We start from the raw sequence: 24,666 nt of genomic DNA on the forward strand, positions 1-24,666 counted from the left end.
GTGAGGAGGGAATAAATTCTTTCACTGCTGTAGTCTACCAACGTCTGAAAATGTATACAAAAGAGGTGAAAACAGAGATATAATAAAGCTTAATTTTGCCCTGGAAACCAAGAGCCTTGGCTGAAACACATCATTATAAACAACACTACACAGAAGTAGTACCAAAAAGTGCTTTTAAAATTTAACCACCTTCTAGATTCTCTTTAGGGGACATAGACATGGAAAGCAGACATGTCCTTGATATCTAGCTGGCTTCCCTTGAGACTCTGGGTAACTTTCCCCAGGGTAAGACAGGGGCTTCTCTCTCGTTTTAGCTTCCCACTCCCCGCAGGAGAGCTAATTCCTTCTGTGTGTTCTAATATTTCTGATTTCTGTTTGTTATTTAAGTGGATTTTCCTTAAAAAATAAAACAAAATAGAATTTAACCACTGGAAAGTGAAACTTAACTTCCAACATAATTAATGCCACAAATTCTCATCCCTGAGTAAAGCAACCATTTTTTCAAATGCAGTTTACCAAGTAGGAAGTTAATTTCGTCCATTTCCACACTTCAAGTTAAATGAAGGGTTGCCAATCACTGTCTAAAAAGTATTAGGATTCCCACCCCTTCCACATGATTTACATAAACTGAACCCCTACCACCACCCCCACCCCCACCCCCACCCCCACCACTTTTATTATAGTCTTTTTGAAACACATATACTCACAGGTTTTAAATGGATGACGGAGCTATTGGACATCACTGTATGGTCCCCCTCCATCATATCTAGTTCACTTTTGTCATCTGAGGCATCTGGAAGACTGTTAACACTACTGCTTTGGCTACTGGCACTGATAGACATACTGGGAATGGACTGATTACTGCCAACACTATTCACTGTTCCTGTTCGGCCAACACCATGATCTTGCTCCTATGAGAGAATATTCAGTTAAAATCTTTATGTTACTAATGAACTACTGATTGGAAGTTGCCTAATTACCATTTTCTTTGGAAAGACCTCTCAAAAGAAGTTTGATTTGTTAGGAAATATTAAGATTTGAAAACTTTCCAAGTATCAGCTCTCCATTGTTAAGAAAAATATCCATTTGTATGAAAAGGTTAGATTATTTTCAAGGTCTAGCATGAGGCTGGGCCTCAGACAGCACCAGCATCAGAACCATCATCATCATCACCATCATCGTTACTGTAATCACTTAGAAAGCACTTTAAAAGTCTGCAGCTTCCCTTTTTTTTGGTGTGTGCATTTCTCCTCATGTTTAACAATAATGCCTACACGATCTTTGTTCTTTATTCCACGTTTCCTAATTGATAGCCCCTAGACTTTCCTCTCCCATCAATACTTTTAATACTTAAACCTTTTAATGCTAGTCTTTCACCCAAAATCATCAGATTGCCTATTCTTCCCTATTGGTACCATCTTCTGATTCCACAGGTATTCTATAGAAATTCAAAGTTATTGGCAGCTATTTAAAAATGTATTACACTTTCCAACTCCATTTCTCAAAAGATGTTCCCCAGAATAAGCATTCTAACAGTTTTTTTAAAACAAACAAACAAAAAAATCCAGTTAAGTCAGAAAAACAATACTGTAGTTAGTTAAAGAAACCATTACTTTTTAGGACCACTTTCCTCTCAAAAGCAACTTAAGAGCTTTGAGATCTTAATAAGGAATAAGATAGGGGAAATGAAGATGCAAATTCAAAAGAAACAAGTTGATGTTAAATAGCTAATCATGTGCATTCTTTAATCTACGATATTGTGAGGTCCTTGAGAGTAGGCCCTGTTTTTTGCCTCAGTATCCTCAGAAGGTGCATAATGTCCAGTAATAAAGAAGGTGCTTACCAAATATTAGCTGAAAGCAAATGCCCCTGACAATCCTAAACTACAGGCCCATGGTCCTGTGTGCTCCATGCTATTAGAGCAAACAGACCTGGTCTTCACAATTTAACAGAGGGCTGTGTAACACTGGGTCAGGAGGCCTTTTCCTCAGAGGCCCCAGCGACAAGAGGTTTTGAGAGCAAGATGCAATGCTTTAAAGTACTGCATTCTTAAGGAAAAAAATTCTGGGAGGAACCAAATCTAGGGAATTTCTCCTCCTTCTTTCCTCATACCTCTTCTTCTTCCTGTGCCTCTACAGCAGGCCCATTATGTGCCTCCTGGAAAAGGAGTTTCTTCATTTTCCGATACTGCAGGTTGTCCAGCTCTCTCACTGCATCCTTGGTTCTCTGAATGAGGTCTATTAACACTGTTTCAGGGCGCTCACGAAGAACAAACATGTGCTGGGTTAAAGACATAGGGAAACAAGATGAAAATTTAAAAAAAAAATATAAACAGCTGTGATAGAATCTTATGACAAAGAGCTCCTAATAATCTTAGTTCCTAATAATCTTAATAAAGATTCCTAATAAAAAGAACCATATAACACATGAGAAGGTATACTCACTTCTTTTTTTTTTAACTTTTTAATAAACAAACATCCCTGTTAGTGTACCTTCTGAAATCTTTCTTATCTGGGTTTTTTATCCTTTAAAATAAGTCTTTATTGATGTCTTTCATTTTTTACATCATCAGTTTCCTTTAGTATCCCTCTTTCTTCTCCTTCCAGAGAGCCATCCCATAGAACAAATAAGTACTTTTTAAAGATAAAGAGGAAAAAAAATCAGCCCAATTTATCAATACACTGTAAAGTTTGAAAATATGTGCTCCATGCAATGCTTGTGGACTTCCCACTTCTGGATATGGGTGAGGTGGGAGTGTCTTCTCATATTCTCTTCTTTTAATATATGCTTGTTTTCTTATAATTTTGCAACGTTCACTTTTGATTTTTTATGGTTGTTTCACTGACACAGTTGCCATCACTGCATCTACTGCTTTCCTGGCTCTACTTCCTTCATTTTGCATCAGCTTATGTAGCTCTTTCTAAGCTTCTCTGTATTCATCCCATTCATTCTTAAAGCACAGTCATATTATATACATTCATGTACCACAACTTGTTTAGCCATCCCTTAATTAACGGATATTTACTCTGTTTCCAGTTCTTTGCTATCACAAAAAAATCCTACCACAAATATTTTGTTGTATATAGACAGCATCTTCTCATCAGTATTCTCATTAGGGTATAAACCCAGTGTTGGAATCACTTGGTCGAAGGGTATGGACATTTAAGTCACTATATTGGCATAATTCCAAATTTCAGGTATTTACATCTCTGAATCAGCAGTACAATCCAGGTGACTATAGAAAGGCAGCATATGTATTTGGCAGTGCGTTTTACAAATAACATGAACCTTGAGGCCGGGACATTTTAACTTTAATAGTTTTGAAGTTACTTCAGATAGTGGTTTGGATATTATGTTTCCAAATTGCTCGCCCTCCCCAATAACATCTGCATAATAAAGCACTGCCATGAATACATTTTAAAACTCTGAAGTGCCACAGATACATTGTCATTCAATGCTCACAGTGATGCTCTACTGAAAATACTGGCTTCATCTCCACCAGAGAAAAAAGAGCTGATGTGACTTGGCTCAGGTCCCACAGCTAATGGGGAGGGAGAGCTGAAGGGCCCTCCTTCTCCTGATTCTGAGCCCACCATGAGCTCTTCCCGATGTGCCCTTCGATGCAGTACTGCACCATGCTGCAGAGATGCTGTGATCAGTGCACCCTCCAGACTCTCAAAGTCATGCTTCAGGTGGCCCTTAGAGCTCATTCAGTCCATTCCCATTATTTTACAGATGAGGAAACTCCAGCAAGGTTAAAAACCAAAAGTACCCAAGGTAATACAGCTGCTAATTTTGTTCAAAGTGATAGACTACCAAAAACAAACGAGACTCACTTCAGAAATTTCACCTAGTATTGTAAAAATTGATACCTAAATCTTGCAGCACTTAAAATTCCAGAAAAGATGAAAAAAATATTCCAACATCCCTTAAGTATCACAGATAAAAAAGATGACCATTGAATCTTTTTCCAATAGTATTGATTCAACATGTTGTAAGCACCTACCAAGGTAGATATACAAGTAGCACAGAAGGAAAAAGGGGGAAAAGACTAACAGAATCATTTTGTACAAAGTTTGTCATCGATAATTTCAAGAGACGGACCATTCTCTCTAGCTATTATTTTCCAGTCTCTTTCATATTTAGCTGAAGGCGACCACTATATAAGGCCTGATAGGTAGAAAAAATAGAAACCAGAGTAAAAGAAGCCATTCTTTCCTCTGAAGTTCTTTTGTTAGGGTCGGTATCACATCAACACGAAAGCATCATTGTAAAGAAATAAAAATCGGGGTGAGAGTTTTAGTTTTGCTTTTTAACTGCAAGGAAAAAGAAGATGGCAACAGTTATACCCAAATAAAAGAAAAAGGTACCGAAGGAAGCCTGGACAAGCAGAGCAGTTTTGAAAGCAACAGGCTGAATTTATTAGACACTTTTTAAATCCTGATGTTGTATGTTTCTTAAGGTGAGAATAAAAGAACTTTTAAAAAAAGAAGAAATGTATAAAGAGCAGTATAAAATGGCAAGTCTTTCCCCAGGCAAGGGTTTGGAATAACTAGCAGCACAATTCTAAAGCTTGTTTAAACTAGCAAAGTTACCATTTGAGAAGGGACTCAAAGAGGAGAAAACTGACCTTGAGAAGTTCATCTGATGTAGGCCGATCTTGAGGAATTTTCTGAAGACAAGAATCTACGAAGTTGCGAAAATAATCAGACCTATTTCAAGAAGGAAAAACAAAACCAATTTTTGACCATGATGCTAACTTTAACATCATCTCCACTAACCAAGATACTAATACATAGGAAAAGAAAGGGGGACATATGGTGGCATCAAAACAGGGAAGACCCTACGTTGAGAAGATGTAGCCAATCATTCACAACCAGAATTAAGACTCCAAACCTACCTACCTATGCATAATCACGGACTTTAAATATATCTGCATGACCTGGCAACTGTCTATAATCATGAAGTATACTTTTTCTGATTCTTTCTCCTTCCACCTTTTTGTCCCCCCTGTAGCTTCTAAAAGCCTCATGAGTCTAAGCAACATGTTATACACCCTAGAAAGAGTATTTTTCTGAAGTTTCTAAGCATTGTAATACTGGTAAAGATTACAAGACTTGCATTAAACTTAGGAAAAAGACATTAATATAAATTTTCAAGACATCTGGTGGCCAAGAATAACACTACCCATACTTCCCAACATTCATCTTAACATGTACTGTATGGCAGTTTATACTTCACAATTCTCTCATTCAGCACACAGTGCCTGACTCACTAATTATTTTATGTAGATTTGCAGTGACTCCCAAACTAGAAATTAAGTTCCTAATCAACAGGGACCACACCCATGCTCCTCTGTGCACTACATACAGCAGAGTGGGAGGAACAGGTATTCAATATGTATTTAATGATTTAAATGAATTGCCAAATTCTGCTTTTCTTTCATATCTCTACATAAGGAATCCCAAAGAGATTCTGTAAGCTATCTGAAAATCTCTTTGGTAGTGAAACTTAAGAATAGATTTTAATTGTACCACCTTTCACAAAAGATGCTTTTAGTTACACAGAATACTTTTTTAAGGTCTCTATCTTAAAAAATCCTCCACTCTCATCCTCTTTTGATGCATCACCATGGCACAGGAGTGATCATGGGCTCCTGAAAGCCACCACCAGTGGAGTACAAGTTAAGGCAGATGCTGCTAGGCCAAAGAGGCCTCAAGGAGATTAGCTATTGATGTGTCTGCCACATAAGGAGCAGTCCTTTGCTCAGAGAGGCCTAGCATTGGAAGGCTGGCCACAAGGAAACTGAATTACTTTGCCCACAGCACTTCATGAAAGCCATCTGATACAGTATGAAAGATTTATGATGTGCTTTAGTGGGAAGAGGATGACCCACATGGATGGAATCATAGATTCTCCAGAAGTAGACATTAGTTTCACAAATACACACATATAAGATATGCTGGACTCTGATTTGTGATCTGGGTGACATCTTAGGCAAGTCATGTGGTCACTTCTCTGGGACTCAGTTTTATAATCAGCAAAATGGGGACTGAGTTGGATGATCGTTCTCTCTAAAACATACAAGTACATTTGAGGTGATCTTTTTCTGTTAGAAATTTCCAACACTAATGAAATGTTTGCTTTCTAAAATGGTCATACTGTTCTTCTCTACAAGTGAACATAATTAAATAAAATCCAAGAATCGAGAGGAATGAAGATCAGAGCGATATGAACATCCACGAACATCAGGATTACAATTAGAGTGATCTGTTCTCTAGTTTTTAATTTGAACAGATACCTATATTTATTAATTCAAGGGGCCCATCTTTTACACAACCAAAACACCGTGGTCCTTCTATATTTAATAGGTATTTCTCCAACTGTTCCTACAAGCTGATTCAATCTTAAGCTTTCAGGTTCTCAAACATAGTTTAAAAATGTAGTTTCTATTCATTTTAATATTAATGATCCTTATTACAAGTTGAATTTCAAAATAATACTAAGTATATTGTCATTTATGAAAGGGACATTCGACTTTTGATTTTAGCATATTCTATTTCTAGACCTTCTGTTTTGTAGATATGCTATGCAATACCATTTTTAAAAGGGTAAATGTAACTCAATAAAGGACACAGTATGCCTGACGTAAAAGATCTTCATGTTACCCAATATACTTCATTTATGTGCCCAACACAGTGCTGGCCAGAAGAGATACTCAATGTATGTTTGTTGAACTAAACTGAATTTTGAAGAGATGCTCAATGTACGTTTGTTGAACTAAACTGAAACTAAACAAGACATTTATCAGAAATACTCACCATTCATTAGATTGTAATGTAGGAGATTCATTCTGAGCTATATGATATAAGGCACTCATTGCATTCATATTAAATAAAGGAGGCTTCCTTTCCGCTGAATAGAAAAGAAAATTTTCATGAGAAAATGAATACAGCACAATGACCCTGAACCAGCAGTGTAACAGGCATTCTTTACAAAGACCTCTTAACCAAGGCCTACGCTAAGTTCCAACCTTAAGAGATAATTCTTCTGGTGAACTTAGTCAAAATTCCATATCTTTAAAATTTAAAGTAACTATTAGAGCATCTGCCATATGAGGATGGACATGAGGAACTAATTCCTTATGACTTTGAGTTTATGTTTCTCAATTAGTCTTTTCCTCAGTCTGAAATATTCTTAATAAAACCAACAGGAAATTTTCCTACGTTGAAAGTAAAATCAAATTGGAACATTAGAGCTAAAGGCTTTTGGAGAAAATTTATAGGATATAATCCAGAAGACTGACACTGACTGAAAAAAATTTAGTGAATTGTTGGAAGGTATTCATATTGCAATTAAAAATGTGAAGAGGTTCAAGTTTTAGCTTTTTTGTGGCTGTGGTATTTCACAGCATAATGCAAACCTGTTTTTCTAGGACTGTGTTTCAGATGGTAAAAAAAATTACTTCCTGTATTCCTGTGGCTAATGCAGACTGTTTTAAAAAGCACCCATTTTTGTTTGGTGAATAGTTTAGGACGACACAACAAGCAACTTTTCTATGCTCTGTAATCCTCAGAATGGCTCATGTTGCAGTAGCTACAGAGGAGATGCTAAATGTTGACTGAGGATGGTAAATTAGTAGTAGTAGTAGTAACTAAAACAGCATATTTAGAAATATTTGCTCCTTGTCCTGGGAGTTGTGGGAGATCTGGAACATTCCCATCCCAGGGTAAAAAATATTTATAAATATTTCTCCTTCCTATGGAACAGTCTCATCCAAAGGAAAACTAGGCTGAGATAAGGAAGGAAGCCCTTGAGGACCAGCATGAAGAGGGGTGAAGAGCTGAACTTGATGTGGTACCTCTCTGCCCCAATATCCAGGTGAGCACTGAACCCCACTGTCAAATGATAAAATTATACTGCTCTCTATGCTATAACTCTGTTTGGATAGATCAAAAGATCTTTTAAAAAACGTCTTCATTCATCACATTAGGAAGCTAATTCAGAGCAACAGGGAGGACTCCTAAATCAACTTATTAGGGATAATGTCCAACATCAGCTTTCTTGGGGCAAACATAAGGAAATCCCAATTGGCTTCAATCTCTTATGATGCTGCAATGGCCAAGGCTCTATGTATTCAGAGTTACCAAAACCTAGTAGGGACCCCAGAAGATTAAGATACTTCCCCTTAGGCTACTGCACCAAGGAAAGAGTTCACTTTCATTCCTTACCATTTCTACGATATTTTAACCTAGAAATGGAAATCAGATATTTTCCACAAGATTACGTCCAATTTCAATCGACAATTAACCAGCACTCCACTAGGCCTTTCCCAATGAGTTATAGCCAGGTTAAAAAACAGATCCTTTGATCTCATACTTCATAAGGAAAAATTCAGCATGGAATAGAAATACAGTATGTATGTGGGAGTAGAAGGATGAGGTGAGGGGACTCGGGCACCATCAGCTAAATGCTTTCCTCGGGTACTAGGTAAGCCAATCAAAATTCTCACTGAGAGTATTATGACAGCCACACACTGCTTAAAGTTGTTTTACTGCAAATATAAACCATGTTATTATAAATATAGTCTATTTAATCGATGGCCTAAAACATTAAAGAACAATTTCATGCAAAAACTCATTGAGTTCACATAAATGAACAGATTTGTAAGCAGTTAGCTATCCAACAAGAGTTCTTTCCAATCAATTTTGAGCCTTTTCCTTAAAGAATAACAGTGAATGGCATTGCCAAAATGTCATGAAATTACTGATGTTTCTTCCTGGACAAATGGCATCATTTGTAAGTTTGGGGAATGCACAGGAGCTGATGACAGATACAGGAGAGTGGGTGGTTCAGGAGCCCCTTCTGAGAAAAACAAAGGATGAAAACTCTTTCCATTAACGGAAGCATACCTTAAGGACTGAGACACCAGATGCCAAGACATCAGTCTTCTAATGCTAAAACGAAGCCACTTGTGAGCTCTCTATTTCAGCTATCCCTCAATTTCCTTGCTTATTTATTACCCGCTTCAGAGAGACGTTGTCAAGATTACTAAGAATCTGCTTTTGCCTCTTTGAAATAAAAATATATAGGAGCAACTCCTCCCACTATCAATCACTAACCTTAGTGCCAATGCTAAAAATGCAAAAGAGTTGTCTTACTGGTGGATGACTTCTTTAGAAAAATCAATGCAAAATTTAACTATACAGTAATAAAGTTCTAATCACATCTATTCCCATGAGACAGTATAGATGTATAGCTTCTCACTGAAACTAGGCTCGATCAGGCACCAAGATCCCACCTGAACAAAGTCAGCAGTAATGGTATTTTAAAATTAAGACATTATGAACTCTTCATGTCCTTGATATCTCTCTAAAACATTTCCAGCATATTTTTCCCAAGTACTTATAAATTTTTCTCTTTATTTTAAATAAATTTTTATGGAGAAACTTCATGAAATGAAAAACTCAACATTGGAAAGGTTGGGAGGTAGACTTGGTGACATTGAGGGATCAGAAGAGCCTTACTAATTTTACTTTTAAAATAAAGGCTTGCTGTCTATGGCATATCTGTGATGCGCTAAGCTAGGACAACCTGACAAGTACCAAGACTGGGGTAAAAGGCAGTGTGCAACTGGACACCTCAATCACCTGGCTCACCCTAGGTAACTAGGGGCCAACTATCATAGCATTCCATCAGAGGGTTTACAATGTATCAACTTACATGTGAGACAATCTTAGAACAGTTTTGCCTACACATTAAATGCTGAATAAATATGTGTTGATTGCTCCTAAACACAGATATCACTAATTTAGAAAGTTATTTTAGGCCCATTACACTAACTGACAAGCCAAAGTATGAAATAAAGAACCAAAATGGGACTTCTGACAGAAACTTCATTAATTGCTCCCCTAAAGAAATGGTATAAAATACAGAAAGCTATCCACAGGAGATAGAATTGAAGTTAAAACATTTATTAAGTCAACCTATCACATAACAAAATAAACATGTTGCTTACCTAACTCAATACAAGTTATTCCAAGAGACCACACATCTACTTTGCCATCATATTGCCCTTCATCCATGGCTAAAATTACTTCTGGGGCCATCCTAAAACACAAAATATTAATTTTTATTGCTTAAAACTCTATAAATTTGTTAAAAATATTCCATGTGAACTACATAACCTACATGTAAAAATGAATACTGGCTTAAACTTTAAGCCCATTTACTGAACAGCAGAAATATTATGATGGGCAAATAAGACAAATATAATCATCTTAGAACTTCATTCGGGGACACCTTTAATGCTAAAACCAATCTAATAATTGTCCTCATTATTTTCTGGGTCTCATGTACTGAAATTTAAAGATGCTACTTGCACACCCCAGAAAAAAATGTATCTGAACCAGATAGCAAATATGAGGCAATCTATGCTGACCCCTCAACTGTTCCCTAGGTTCTGACCAGCGATATTTATCTTTTGTTTGGAAAGGCTTGAAAAAGAATAACAAATAGAAATGTGAATAATCATCAATTGTGTCAGTGGTTTGTACTTGCTACGTGCGAGGTGCTTGATCACCTCAGATGATCTAATGTTTAAAAAAGGCAAAAAAGCAAAATCATATAATACCAATGATATAAAAGTGACTTGACTGAAAAATTTGGCTTTTTCTTTGAAATTAAAAGTATACCAATGGCCCTACAAATATGTACAAAGCTTTTACTAGGCCACAAGTGGTATGAATATAGAAAAATAATTTTCTATTAAGACTTTGATTCCTAGCCACTCAAAATAACATCACTATCCAGGGGCCCATTCGTGACAGACAATATTTTAGCTCTAGTATTTTATATAGAAGAAGTACATTCCCATGTATTTATTTGGTTTCCTGAACTGGACTCTATGGCACAGACTGTGTCTGGCACCTGTTTGAAATCTAGATACTCTATCCCCAGTGCAGAGAGTCCGTAGTGCCCACTCAAACGAGAAGGCAGTGTAGTGTAGGTAAAAGAGGTCTCAGGAGAGACTTGGGTTCAAATCTTGCCTCTGATACATACACGGCATCTGATCAAGATTAAATCATTTAACCTCTCTTTAATCTTCGTTTACCTATAGAATGACAAGAATTATACTTGTAACACCTTTCTCTCAGTACATAAACAAGGGTCAAATGAAATTAAGAATGTAAAGTACTATGGAAACTTTAAAGTGCTCTATAAACATCAGTTATCATTAAATGCTTCGCAGAGGATTTAATACATTAATATTACTACAGCATGATGGAGTGATGAGTATATACTATTTTGCATAATTAAAAAAATATACTCCACAAATATTCACAGAATACAACTTTAACATAGCCAATAAAGATGAACACGGATATAGGATAAGCACACGTGATCCAAAAATAACCCACCCTGTTTAGCTAGTGCTTCCATCTCCTCCCTGAACAAACTTTGAATCAAAGCAATTTACTGACATGCTTCACTTGCTTTTCCTTCCCATCCCCAAAGTCTACTGAAAGTGCTACCAAGTAAAATGATGAGGAAAGAAGTAGACAGTCTAAAGGCTGAAAAGAGCACTGCTCTAACCCTGGATACCTGAGAGTAGACAGCAGTCCGGGTGTTCTGGGGTCAGCCCTTAAAAATGTAAGGATTTTCAATATGGCATACTTTGAGGAAAGATAAACAATATTAACATTACCCATTTTCCCTGGGTGTTCCCAGGCATCTCTCATTACACACTCCCTTCTAAATGAAAATAATTCCAAAATGAATTAAGTTCAACTTGTCATATTAACTATACATACTGACTAGTGCAAGTTAAGGCCATCATCAACAGAAAAATATTCTTACCAATATGGTGTCCCCACAAATGAATTGGCAGGAGATGCTATGGAAGCAGATCCAAAGTCAGCGAGTTTCACCTGGCCTGGCTCTGTCAGGAGGATATTTCCTGCTTTGATATCTCTGATTAAGGAACATAAGATAATTATCTTGCTTTTTTTAGATTGTGATAAGGATCAAATAAGAATTCCCCAAAGAAGGGAGAAAAGAAATCAAAATAATTATGTTCTATGATATATTCAGAGTAGAGATTTTTTTAAAAAAAGCTTCAGAATCAGAAGAAAAAAATACAGAAGCTATAAAAGTTAAAAATAATTACCTAAAAGAAAAAAAAGCAAGGGTAGAAAAGAATCTCCCAATAATTAGTTAATTGTAAGATAAAGGTTTACATTTTGAGTTTCAGTTTATTTGTACAAATAATGGTTAGGAATAAATTGAATTAGTAGTTTTAAAAAATGTATGCCCCAAACTGCAAAAAATATCCATGGGGAAAAGGTAAGACATTTTTTGTCACTACAAGCTATCATCATACTACTTCCTAAATCCTAGACAGAAATTAAAACCATAATTTCTACAGCCTGCTGATCTTCTACTGCTCTGGCTACCAAGTTACATTCCAAGAGATTACTCCCTCAGGAAGGTAGAATCCTGCTGCAAATCCACTGTCCCTCCACGGATATGTATTCTAATTGGATGGTACACACACTGGACTGTGTAATGCACTCTATTCTAAAAATCAAACAATTATGAGGTCCCACACACACAAACGCCATCACTTAATATACCCCACGAATGCTCTCAAAAACCTTGAAAAATTAGCCTCCTCCCAAAGCTTTATAGGGACATTATTTCTGCCTCCCGAAGTAATATAAATACGGGGAAAATCCCCACAAATGGTTTCTGAATAAGATCCTAATAAATTTTTTTTTCCTATCTAATTTTCAAAGATTCAATTATCACATTCAAATGTAATTAAATTGTTTACAACAAGGAATAATGATGAACAAATTTCTATTGTATCAGGTTCTTAAGTCTCACATACTCAAGAAATCCCAATAGTTGCAAACAAAAACACAATGTGAAAATGAGATAACTGTTGTGTTGGGGTTTTAGTATACTGGTTAAGTTCATCATTCTAAAACACAGTATTTCTATAAAAAACTACAACTAAACTTAAAATGTTTAATTGTGTAAAACACTGAATTTGCTATTGCCAACAATAAATTCACTACAAGGGTGACTAAGCTATGATAAACTAAGCAAACTAATTTTGTGTGTGTGTGTGTGTGTGTGTGTGTGTGTGTGTGTGTGTGTGTGGTGGGTGGGGAAGAGAGACAGAGAGACAGAGAGAGAGAGAGAGAGAGAGAGCGAGCTGGTTCTCAAAATACTTACCTATGGATCATATTGTGAGAATGTAAGTAGGCCAAACCCTGGAGAGCACCATGTGTGATTGCTGCTATTTCCACTTCTTGTAATGGCTTTTTGTGAACTTAAAAGAATTTGTTGAAAATGAATTATTAAAAGTAGCCATAATTCACATACTTTGACAGTATCCCCCTTCCAAAAAAAAAGTCTGAAAATGGTGGAGCAGGGAAGGGAAGGCAGGGGTGAGAAACCAAGCATTTCCAACATAACAAAGCATTATCATACAAGCACATGAGTTCAGTTTCACCAAGTTCAGTCTGTAAAATTGTAGCTCTTACTCAAATTTTTAACTTGCTAGGAAAGTGCTGGGGTTCTTAAGACATATATGTACCAGAAAATATACCCTTAACCTCTGACCTCAAAGGTAAGAGCTAGTTCTATTGATGCAATGTTCTGAAAGAGGGTCTTCAAAGTGTGAGAGAAGAAACTAGCCTAATGGCAGGTAAGAAAGTAACAGTTCTGAAGAGTACAATTTTATGGCACTAAAATATACCATTTTGTAAATCTAGAAAAAGAAAAGCTAAGGTTTCCTCTATTTCCCGTTATTTCTATGGTTTTTATTTTACTAAATTAAAAATTCACTTTTGGGAACTCTATTAATGGAACTCTCCAATTTCATCACTTTAAGAATAAAAAGAAACTTACCTTCTAGTAAGTCTGAGGCTGATCCTAAACAATATTCCATTACAAGCTGCATGAAAATAATTACAAAAACATTATAAGATTTCTTGAACTACATAAAAAGTAAAACAAGTTTATGCTCAAAATGAAAAAGTTAATCCTCAAAGCAGTTGAATGGTTTAAGTTGTGAGTGAAAGCTTCAAGGCCAGTCAAAACTTACATAAAAAAGGAAAATATTTACAATGGTGGGGTGGTAGGAGTGGGGAGTATATGACCCTTTAAGTTTGTCCAAGATTTGCTGAATGTTTTTATATGTTGGAGAAACTCCCAAATACAGCAAGCGCTGACTGCCTCGTGATACCTTGTGGCATGGCTTTTACAAAAGCTTGGAGCGTGCATGGTTTTGACCAGCATTCCTCAAAGTCTAATAGTTCCTAATCAAACCCCATTATAACATCATACAGTTAACTGTCCACTCACACCACTATTCCTCTGAACAAACCAGCCCTTTTGATACAAGCTTGTCTGTTCTCACTGGCCTTCTCCTACTGTCCTGTTTTTCTAGGCCTCTCTACAATGAGGCCGGCAATGCCTGTATGGGTCACAGATTCAAGGGATCGATGACAGGGGCTTAGACATGTGATTTCTGCAGTACAGGGAATTCTCAGGTAATAAACCCCTCTGCATAGAGCAGGGGCATCCAACTCACTGGCTTCAGCAAGGCCCCCAAATAACCAGATCAAAACATCACCGTAAAGTGTTTAACAAGCTAAATAAGAAATACAACACAGATAATGTTAATTTGTAGTTTAACAAGTCAATCTTTGGCCCGTGGGGATAATTTCTATTTGAGTTAGACACTGAGTGGTTCAATGATCTGCCTGGTGTCATACACCTAGGATGTGACAGAGACGGGATATAAGCTCAGGCTTTCTGGTTTTGAACCTGGCTATCCAGACACACAGCATCACACTTCTTTTCTGGACACAGAAAACACCACAGAACTTTTGCAATTCAGAATTTGGATTTGGTAAACCTCCAACAGTGATTGACTGCAGCCAATCCAGGAAGCAAAGATCCCTTGTGGTTCAAAGGTCAAACACTTCAACAGCAACAAGATGACAAAATTCACCACTACTAAGCTTCAGACATTATACTCGAGTTTTTCTCTAGTAATAATAATGATGATAATGGCCAGCTTTTACACAGCATTTTAAGGTTTGAGAAGCACCTCATAAATGTTATCTCATCTGATCCTCCCAACCACTCTGGGAGGTATGTGTCATTATGATTCCCATTTTACAGATGAGAAGTTGCTAAGTGACTTGTCCAGGTTCACAAAGTTAATATTAAAGGCAGGATTCAAATTCAAGTCTTCCTGACATCAGGATTCTTGTGCCACCTAGCTGCCTACACTCATCCTGAAAAATGATACAGGAAAGAAATCACACTCAGCCAGAAGTTTTACTCAATGGTGATTGATGACCAGATGACAAGTGCTTTCAAGTCACGCACATCCACTTTCTGATTTAAATGGCATAAAAGAAGAAAATGTGAGCACACTGCCCTGCGTCTGACAGAAAGCAATGCAAACCCCTCTGCTTGTTACTTGGAACAATCCACTTTCTGGTGCCAAAGTCTTTTTCCTCGAAGATCCCCAATTCCTCCCTCTCCACTCCACTACCCTGACCAGCTCACTCTCCTCTTGCTTCTTTCTGTACCTTCTGCCAGGCCCCAGTCAAGCTGCATGTCTTCAGCTCTCTGCTCTCTTCCCAAGCACAGCTCAGGATGTGCCACCTTCCACAGGAGCCTGTCCTGATCCTCCTACACTGCCACCAAAATTACTCTGCACACATGGACATGTGTGGTGTTGTTTTCCCCCGCAAGAACAAGCTCCCTGAGGGCAGAGACCATTTCTCATTGTCTTTGCTCCCTTAGCACCAAGCACAGTATCTGGTATATATTCAGCACTTAATAAATTCTTGTGGAATAGAACAGAATTGTTTGAAAAACTCATTTCTAAGAAAGCAAGATGAAAACTTCCAATTTGTGCATAAATTGATTTTGAATTTTTGAAAACTCTGTAGAAATTCTGTTTAAGTTCTAAACCCCCCAGAAATCTGTTCCCTCCTCCTCTGACATCTAAAAGTCCTGCATCTCCTTTTCTTAGAATGACTGAGTTTCCAAGTGGCTCTACTGAACAAACTCAGTACATTCTGAATTAACCTAAGCCAGGCCACCTAAGAGGACAGGAGGCAGAGAGAACACTCACCCATGCCGTGTGCTCTCGCAGATAGCAGCCTTTGTACTCTATGCTGTTGGGATGCTTTATTCTCTGTAGAAACTTGACTTCCTTAATTATGTCCTGCCATTTCTGTAGAAAAGGAATACACAGAAAGTGTCAACTGTCACTGTTTCAAAGCATGCTAAAATGAAACAAAAATAAAAAGAACAAAACTTTCCTAGAAGAAATACTAGAGGGAGACAACCACGTAACAATGTCTTTTCTTCATATAGTTTGGTACTTAGTTTTAAAATGTCCAACTAAAATTGGCCCCACTTAGAGCATATTGCTTCAGTAAAATTTTTACTCTGTCTATAAAAACAAAGTCTTACAAAAGAAGTTAATTTATCAATGAGCAACTAGAATTTTGATTAAAATTTTACACATGTACTAAACATTGAAAAAAAATGACACACAAAAACAATGCAGCCAAATTAAGAAGGCAAGAAACTGGGAAACATTTTTTACAGTAAGCTTCTCTGGTAAAGGCCTCATTTCTCAACCATATAAGAAACTGAGCCAAATTTATAAAAATAAGAGTCATTCATTCCCCAATTGATAAAAGGTCAAAAAATGTTAACAGAGTTTTCTGAAGAAGAAATCAAAGGTATTAACAGTCATATGAAAATATGCTCTGTGTCACTAATGATTAGAGAAATGCAAATTAAAACAATTCTGAGGCATTATCTCAGACTTATCTATCAGATTGGCTAACATGACAGAAAAAGAAAACGATAAATGCTGGAGGGAATATGGAAAAACTGGGACACTGATTCACTGCTGGTGGAGTCATGAACGGGTCCAAACCATCCTGGAGAACAATTTGGAACTATGCCCAAAGGGCAATAAAACTACTGCGTATACCCTTTGACCCAGGGTGTGTATTCCCAAAGAAAAGGGAAAAGGACCTAATTGTACAAAAATATTTATAGCAGCTCTTTTTATGGCAGCAAAGAATTGGAAATTGAGAGGATGCCCATCAATTGGAGAATGGCTAAAGAAGTTGTAGTGTCTGACTGTGATGGAACACTACTGTGTATAAGAAATGGTGACCAGGACAGTTTCTAAGAAACCAACTAATACAAAATGAAGTGAGTAGAACGAGGAGAACATCATACAGAGTAACAGCAAGACTGTACAATGATCGAATGTGAAAAATTTAGCTATTCCCATGAAGACAATGATCTAAGACAATTCTCAAGGACCCTTGATGATAAAAAGCTATCTTCAGGGAGGGAACTGATGAACTCTGAATGCAAACTGAAGCATGCTTTCTTTATGTTTATTGTTTTGTTTGTATTTTCTTTTGCAATATGGCTAACATGAAAATATGTTTGGCATGACTTTACATGTATAATCTAAATCAAAGTGCTCGCCTTCTCAAAGAGGGGGGAGGAGAATCAGAATGGAAGAAATTTCTTCTCATAGGTTATATTTAGAATTTAATTTCTCAACACGTTAAATTCACATACTCAAGGAACTAAAGCTCAAATCTTCCCTGGATAACTAATTGGGGACACTCAAATCTTTAGAATTTACCAATGTTTTTCATTTGCCAATGAAGATCACATTTTCATTCTTCAATCATTGGAAGCCTGTAAATACTTGAAATTTCATTTTGAAACAGTTTGTCACTTTATTTCCATCTGTATTGCAAATTACCATCCAAAAAAAAGCTATGTGTCATAATTTTGTGAACCAAAATTTTTTATTCCCCCCTCACAAGCAATTGCACATTCTTCCTTTTAAAATATATTAGCTACAGTTTAAGTACTCAAACCTACAACTGCAGAAATGGTAAAACTGAAGCCAATCAAACCCAAGCTCTAACCAAAAACATGTTGACAGAAATATTCATATTCACTTTTAAAACTACATCCTATTCAATTTGTCCCAATTATAACAAAAGCACAACTCAGAACAAAAAGTCATTAACAGTTCTATCTGCAATATGGGCTAGGTTGCACCACTCCCTTGGCTCTCAGTTTCAATCGTGCACTACTTTGGAGAGGCAGCAGTGTACAGCGAGAAAAGTGCTGAGGTTAGAGTCTGAGGAACTGGGTTCAAAGAGCAATTTTACTTATTACTTAGATAATCCTTAGCTTCACTGTTTCTGGGCCTGTTTTCTCCCTGGGAAAATGAGGAGGTTGGAATCTATCTCAGAAGTCCTTCCCACGTCCCAATCTATAAGGCTTCAAGCATTAACAAAAAAAATCAAGGGACATTCTATAACTGTTAGTCAATTAATGGACCTGACCTGTTCTAAAGTTCACAAAGTATTATAAATATGCATACACAACTTGAGGAAAAACACAGAAGCTGACATAACCTGTTTCACTCTGGGGAAGAGATTATTTATAGTCCATAGTAATTAAAATAATAAGGGGAGAAGTAGGTAGAGATTATATTTTTATTAGTATGGTATTAGTAAACAAATTTGATACTATAAAGCAGATATGAGGGAGAGGGAAGAAGAAAAACACACAAAAATTTAATCGTGAAATTCAGATTGGAGACTGGCATGGCAAATAGATATATATAGATACATGTTTTATGTTTTAGTTAAAATCACTCCTTTGGGAAAAATCTTTCCACGTTTCTCAGAATTCCTCATATCAGTTATTTCTTACTGTACCGCAGTATTGCATCAATTCATATACTATTTTTTTTAAAAAGAAATTTACCCAACTTATAGGCATCTATGTTGTCTACAATTCTTTGCTACCACAGAAAGGGCTGTTATGAATATGTTGGTATTGTCTTTGACTTATTTGGGGGAATATACCCAGGGCTGGGATTGCTGGGCCACAACAATAGTTTAGATATGTTTCTTGCATAATTCCAAACTGATAACCAGAATGTTGCACTAATTAAAAAATCTGCACAGGCACACATATATAGTGTGCCCGTCTTCCCGTGGCCTCACAGAAAATGAATGTTCCTGTTTTCTTACTTCTGCCAGTTTTTTAGGGTGTGATGGGATGTGCTTTTATTAAATTCTACAGGTAAGCAAACTAAATACCATTGATCATTCCTAAAAAGTATGTATCATAATAAAATTAAATACCTTATAAAATATAAAATAAGTTCTAGTGCTAAACCTTTACTTCTTGAAAATGAAAACTTTACCCATTTTTTAGATGAAGATAAATGTTAATTTGTTTTTTCACTTTGGGATTTTATGTAACCAAGATATTACTTAAATAGTTGAATTTAATCAGCAATAGTCAGAATTTTAACGAACTGTTCTACAATAAATTATTTTTAATTCAATTCAACACAAAAAACTTTGTTAAATGCCAACAGTATAAACATGGCATAGTATTAGATTATTGGGATACAAAGATAAAGCAAGATACAGTATTTACCCTAAAAGAGTATACAACAGTGAGGATAATGGAATGGGGCCAGGGTAAGAGATTTAAACAAATAACAAGGCAGAATGGAGAAAGTTCATCCAGACAAAGTGCTGTGAGAAATCTCAGAAAGGTGTGATGACCTTCACTTAGGAGAATCAGGAAGTGACATCTGAATGAAAAGATAAAGAATGGGAGTAGCGGGGTGAGGGTGGGGGTGTCCATTCCAGGCACAGGGGATAGCATAAGGCAGATAGAGAACAAAGGACACTGAGGGAACATTTTAATTTGATTGGAAAGTATAGTACAAAAAAGTACAAGTATAGTACAAGTAATGAGAAGGGGAAGGGGTAGCTAGGTGGCATAGTGAATAGAGCATCAGCCCTGGAGTCAGGAGGACCTGAGTTCAAATCCAGCCTCAGACACTTGACACAACTTACTAGCTGTGACCTTGGGCAAGTCACTTAATGCCAATTGCCTTGCCTTCCCCCCCGCCAAAAAAAAAATAAGAAGGGGAGACTGGAAAGATAGGAGGGCACTAGATTGTGGAGGGCAGTGAAAGGCAGGTTATGGGATATTTTATTTTATAATATTCATTAGGCAACCGGAAATCACAGAAGGGTTTGGAGTAGGAGTGGTCTAAGCAAGGCCTTTGAAAAGTCACAAAGGCAGCAATGTGAAAGACTGAAGAAAGTATAGATTAAAGACAGGAAGTCCAGTTAGGAGGCTGATAGAAAAATCCAGGTAAGAAAATAGGAGGGTTTGAAATAGGACAGTTACAGTAGAAGCAGAAAGGAAGAACCTATGACATATTATAAGGCTGGACACACAGGACTGAGCAACTAATTAGATATTAAAGGTGACAAAGTGTCAAAGATTACTCTGAAGTTTCACGTCAGGTAAAATGGATGAATTGGTAGTAGTGTCATTAAAAACAGGGGAAGAAGAAGAGTTTTATTTTGTTTGGGGGGTAGGGGGCAACCATAACTTCAATTTTAGAAGGGGAGGGGAGCAAGACATCTTGGTAAAGCCATCTATTTGGCAGCCAGAAATATGGGATCAGACCTATGGGGAGAAGTTTGTATGAGAGAGAGAGATTTGGGAGTCATCAGAATAGAGGTTAAAAATTAAGCCTGGAAAGAAAAAAATTAAGCCTGGGAAGGTACGGGGGTGAAGCCAAGATGGTGGCTGGAAAGCAGGGACTTGCTTAAGCTCTCCCCCAGGTCCCTCCAAACACCTGTAAAAAATGGCTCTGAACAAATTCTAGAGCTGCAGAACCCACAAAATACCAGAGGGAAGCAGGACTTCAGCCCAGGAAAGCCTGAATGGTCACTGGGAAGGGTCTATTTGCACGGAGCTGGGAGTGGAGTGGAGCACAGCCCAGCATGGGCTGCGCCAGGACCAACCAGACCAGGAGCCAATCTGGGCCCTGAATCATTGAGCTGTGGCAGTTACCAGACTTCTCAAACCACAAACACCAAAGACAACAGAGCAGGGTAGTAGGAAAAACATCTGGATCTGAGTGAAAGGAGTGCGCAGTCGGCCCCAGCCCCGGGGGCGCGGAAGTGGGCTCCAGCTACAGTTGCTTCCCACCCCAGGCCCACCTGGTGGGAGAAATTAAACAGATGATCAGAGGGGCAGTACAGAGCCTGCTTGGTCACAGTCTGGGTTGGAGGTTCTTGGGGGAGGAAGAACACAGATGTAGCAGAGCTTGCTGTGTAGAAGTAGCTCTGAAAACAGAAGCACAACCCCTCAAGCTTGGGACAAAGTACTCACTACTCTACAAGCAGTCATACCCTGACAAAAAGCTCAAGGGTCAAGTAGTTGGCTGGGAACATGAACAAGCAGTGAAAACGAACTCAGACTCAAACTCAGACTTTGGAATCTTTTTTTGGTGACAAAGACAACCAAAACATACAGCCAGAAGAAGTCAACAAAGTCAAAGAGCCTACATCAAAAGCCTCCAAGGAAAATATGAATTGGTCTCAGGCCATGGAAGAGCTCAAAAAGGATTTGGAAAAGCAAGTAAGAGAAGTAGAGGAAAAATTGGGAAGAGAAATGAGAGTGATGGAAGGAAATCATGAAAAACAAGTCAATGACTTGCTAAAGGAGACCCAAGAAAATACTGAAGAAAGTAACACCTTAAAAAATAGACTAATTCAAATGGCAAAAGAGCTCCGAAAAGCCAATGAGAAGAAGAATGCCTTGAAAGGCAGAATTAGCCAAATGGAAAAGGAGGTCCAAAAGACTACTGAAGAAAATACTACCTTAAAAATGAGATAGGAGTGGTAAGCACGGACTAGAGTGAGCTCCGTACCCGAGTCCCTCCAAAAACCTATAAAAAATGGCTCTGAACCAACTCTAGAACGGCAGAACCCACAGAACAGCAGAGGGAAGCAGGGCTCCAGCCCAGGACAGCCTGGATGGTCTCTGGGTGAGGTCTATTCCACACGGAGCTGGGAGCTGGGAGCTGGGAACGGAGTGGAGCAGAGCCCAGCCTGAGCGGCGTGGACGATCCAGACCAGAAGCCAGGCGGAGGGGGCCCCTGCGCCCTAAATATGTGAGCTGCGGCAGTTACCAGACCCCTCGACCCACAAACACCAAAGACTGCGGAGAAGGTTAGTGGGAAAAGCTGCGGGAGTAGAAGGAGTTCGCGATTCGGCTTCCAGCCCCTGGGGCAGCGGAGGTGGGGCAGCTACAGGTGTTGTTACTTCCGGCTCCAGGCCCACCTGGTGGGAGGAATTAAGTGGCGGATCAGGGCAGGAGTGCAACAGCCTGCTGAAGATCTAAGCCCAGTCTGGACTGGGGGTTCTTGGGGAAGGAGTAGTGTGGCTCTGACAGAGCTGGCACCTCCCCCCCAAACGTAGAACATAGAACTTGTAAGTCTACAAGCAGTCATACCCCAGTGAAAAACTCAAGGGTCAAGTTAGTTGGTTGGGAATATGGCCAGGCAGCGAAAACGCGCCCAGATTCAGTCTCAGACTTTGGATTCCTTCTTTGGTGACAAAGAAGACCAAAACATACAGCCTACAGAAGACAACAAAGTCATAGAGCCTACAACCAAAGCCTCCAAGAAAAACATGAACTGGCCCCAGGCCATAGAAGAACTCAAAAAGGATTTGGAAAAGCAAGTTAGAGAAGTAGAGGAAAAATTGGTAAGAGAAATGAGAAGGATGCGAGAAAACCATGAAAAACAAGTCAATGACTTGCTAAAGGAGACCCAAAAAAATACTGAAAAATACACTGAAGAAAACAACACCTTAAAAAACAGACTAACTCAAATGGCAAAAGAGCTCCAAAAAGCCAATGAGGAGAAGAATGCCTTGAAAGGCAGAATTAGCCAAATGGAAAAGGAGGTCCAAAAGACCACTGAAGAAAATACTACTTTAAAAATTAGACTGGAGCAAGTGGAAGCTAGTGACTTTATGAGAAATCAGGATATTATAAAACAGAACCAAAGGAATGAAAAAATGGAAGACAATGTGAAATATCTCATTGGAAAAACCACTGACCTGGAAAATAGATCCAGGAGAGATAATTTAAAAATTATTGGACTACCTGAAAGCCATGATCAAAAAAAGAGCCTAGATACCATCTTTCAGGAAATTATCAAGGAGAACTGCCCTGATATTCTAGAGCCACAGGGCAAAATAGAAATTGAAAGAATCCACCAATCACCTCCTCAAATAGATCCCAAAAAGAAATCTCCTAGGAATATTGTTGCCAAATTCCAGAGCTCCCAGATCAAGGAGAAAATACTGCAAGCAGCCAGAAAGAAACAATTTGAGTATTGTGGGAACCCAATCAGAATAACCCAAGATCTGGCAGCTTCTACATTAAGAGATCGAAGGGCTTGGAATGCGATATTCCGGAGGTCAATGGAGCTAGGATTAAAACCTAGAATCACCTACCCAGCAAAACTGAGTATCATGTTCCAAGGCAAAAGATGGAGTTTCAATAAAATAGAGGACTTTCAAGCTTTCTCAGTGAAAAGACCAGAACTGAATAGAAAATTTGACTTTCAAACACAAGAATCAAGAGAAGCATGAAAAGGTAATCAAGAAATGGAAATTGCAAGGGACTTACTAAAGTTGAACTGTTTTGTTTACATTCCTACATGGAAAGATGATGAGTATGATTCATGAGACCTCAGAATTAGGGTAGTTGAAGGGAATATGCATATATATATATATATATATATGTGTGTGTGTGTGTGTGTGTGTGTGTGTGTGTGTGTGTGTATGTGTGTGTGTATATATATATATGTTTATGTATATATATAAGTGAATGTGTATGTATGTATATATCTATGTGTATATGTATGTATGTGTATGTATGTGTATATATATATGTGTGTTTATATGTATGTATATATATATATATATATATATATATATATGTAAAAGAGAGAGAGCAGACACAGGGTGAGTTGAAGATGAAGGGAAGATATCTAAAAGAAATAAAATGAAATTAAGGGATGAGAGAGTAACATACTGAGAGAGGGAGATAGGGAGAGATAGAATGGGGTGGATTATCTCGCATAAAGGTGGCAAGAGGAAGCAGTTCTATGGGAGGAGGGGAGAGGGCAGGTGTGGTGGGAATGAGTGAACCTTGCTGTCATCAGATTTGGCCTGAGGGGGAATACCATACATACTCAGTTGGGTATCTTACCCCACAGGAAAGAAGAGGGAGGAAGATAAAAAAAAAAATAAAAGGCGGGGGGATGATGGAGGGGAGGGCAGATGGGGGTGGAGGTAATCAAAACAAACACTTTGGAAAGGGGACAGGGTCAAGGGAGAAAATTCAATAAAGCGGGATGGGTTGGGAAGGAGCAAAATGTAGTTAGCCTTTCACAACATGAGTATTGTGGACGGGTTATACATAATAATACATGTGTGGCCTAGGTTGAATTGCTCAACTTCTTAGGGAGGGTGGGTGGGAAGGGAAGAGGAAAGAGAATTTGGAACTCAAAGTTTTAAAATCAGATGTTCAAAAACAAAAAAAGTTTTTATATGCAACTAAAAAATAAGATACACAGGCAATGGAGTGTAGAAATTTATCTTGCCCTACAAGAAAGGAAGGGAAAAGGGGATGAGAGGGGAGGGGGGTGATAGAGGGGAGAGCTGACTG

General features: G+C 38.0%; 1 protein-coding gene across 1 annotated transcript in view; it reads right to left on the reverse strand.

The window, feature by feature from the left end:
• The window catches only part of TAOK1 (TAO kinase 1), a 62,685-nt gene that overhangs the window by 22,713 nt on the left and 15,306 nt on the right, over positions 1–24,666 (reverse strand). Inside the window, 9 exon segments of the mRNA XM_036767289.1 lie at positions 708–911; positions 2,113–2,280; positions 4,631–4,712; positions 6,822–6,915; positions 10,019–10,110; positions 11,860–11,973; positions 13,243–13,339; positions 13,921–13,966; positions 16,169–16,270. Of these exon segments, the coding sequence (XP_036623184.1) occupies positions 708–911; positions 2,113–2,280; positions 4,631–4,712; positions 6,822–6,915; positions 10,019–10,110; positions 11,860–11,973; positions 13,243–13,339; positions 13,921–13,966; positions 16,169–16,270 (999 nt within the window).

This window comes from Trichosurus vulpecula, chromosome 7 (genome assembly GCF_011100635.1).
Source record: "Trichosurus vulpecula isolate mTriVul1 chromosome 7, mTriVul1.pri, whole genome shotgun sequence".
In the NCBI taxonomy this organism is placed as follows: Eukaryota; Metazoa; Chordata; class Mammalia; order Diprotodontia; family Phalangeridae; genus Trichosurus; species Trichosurus vulpecula.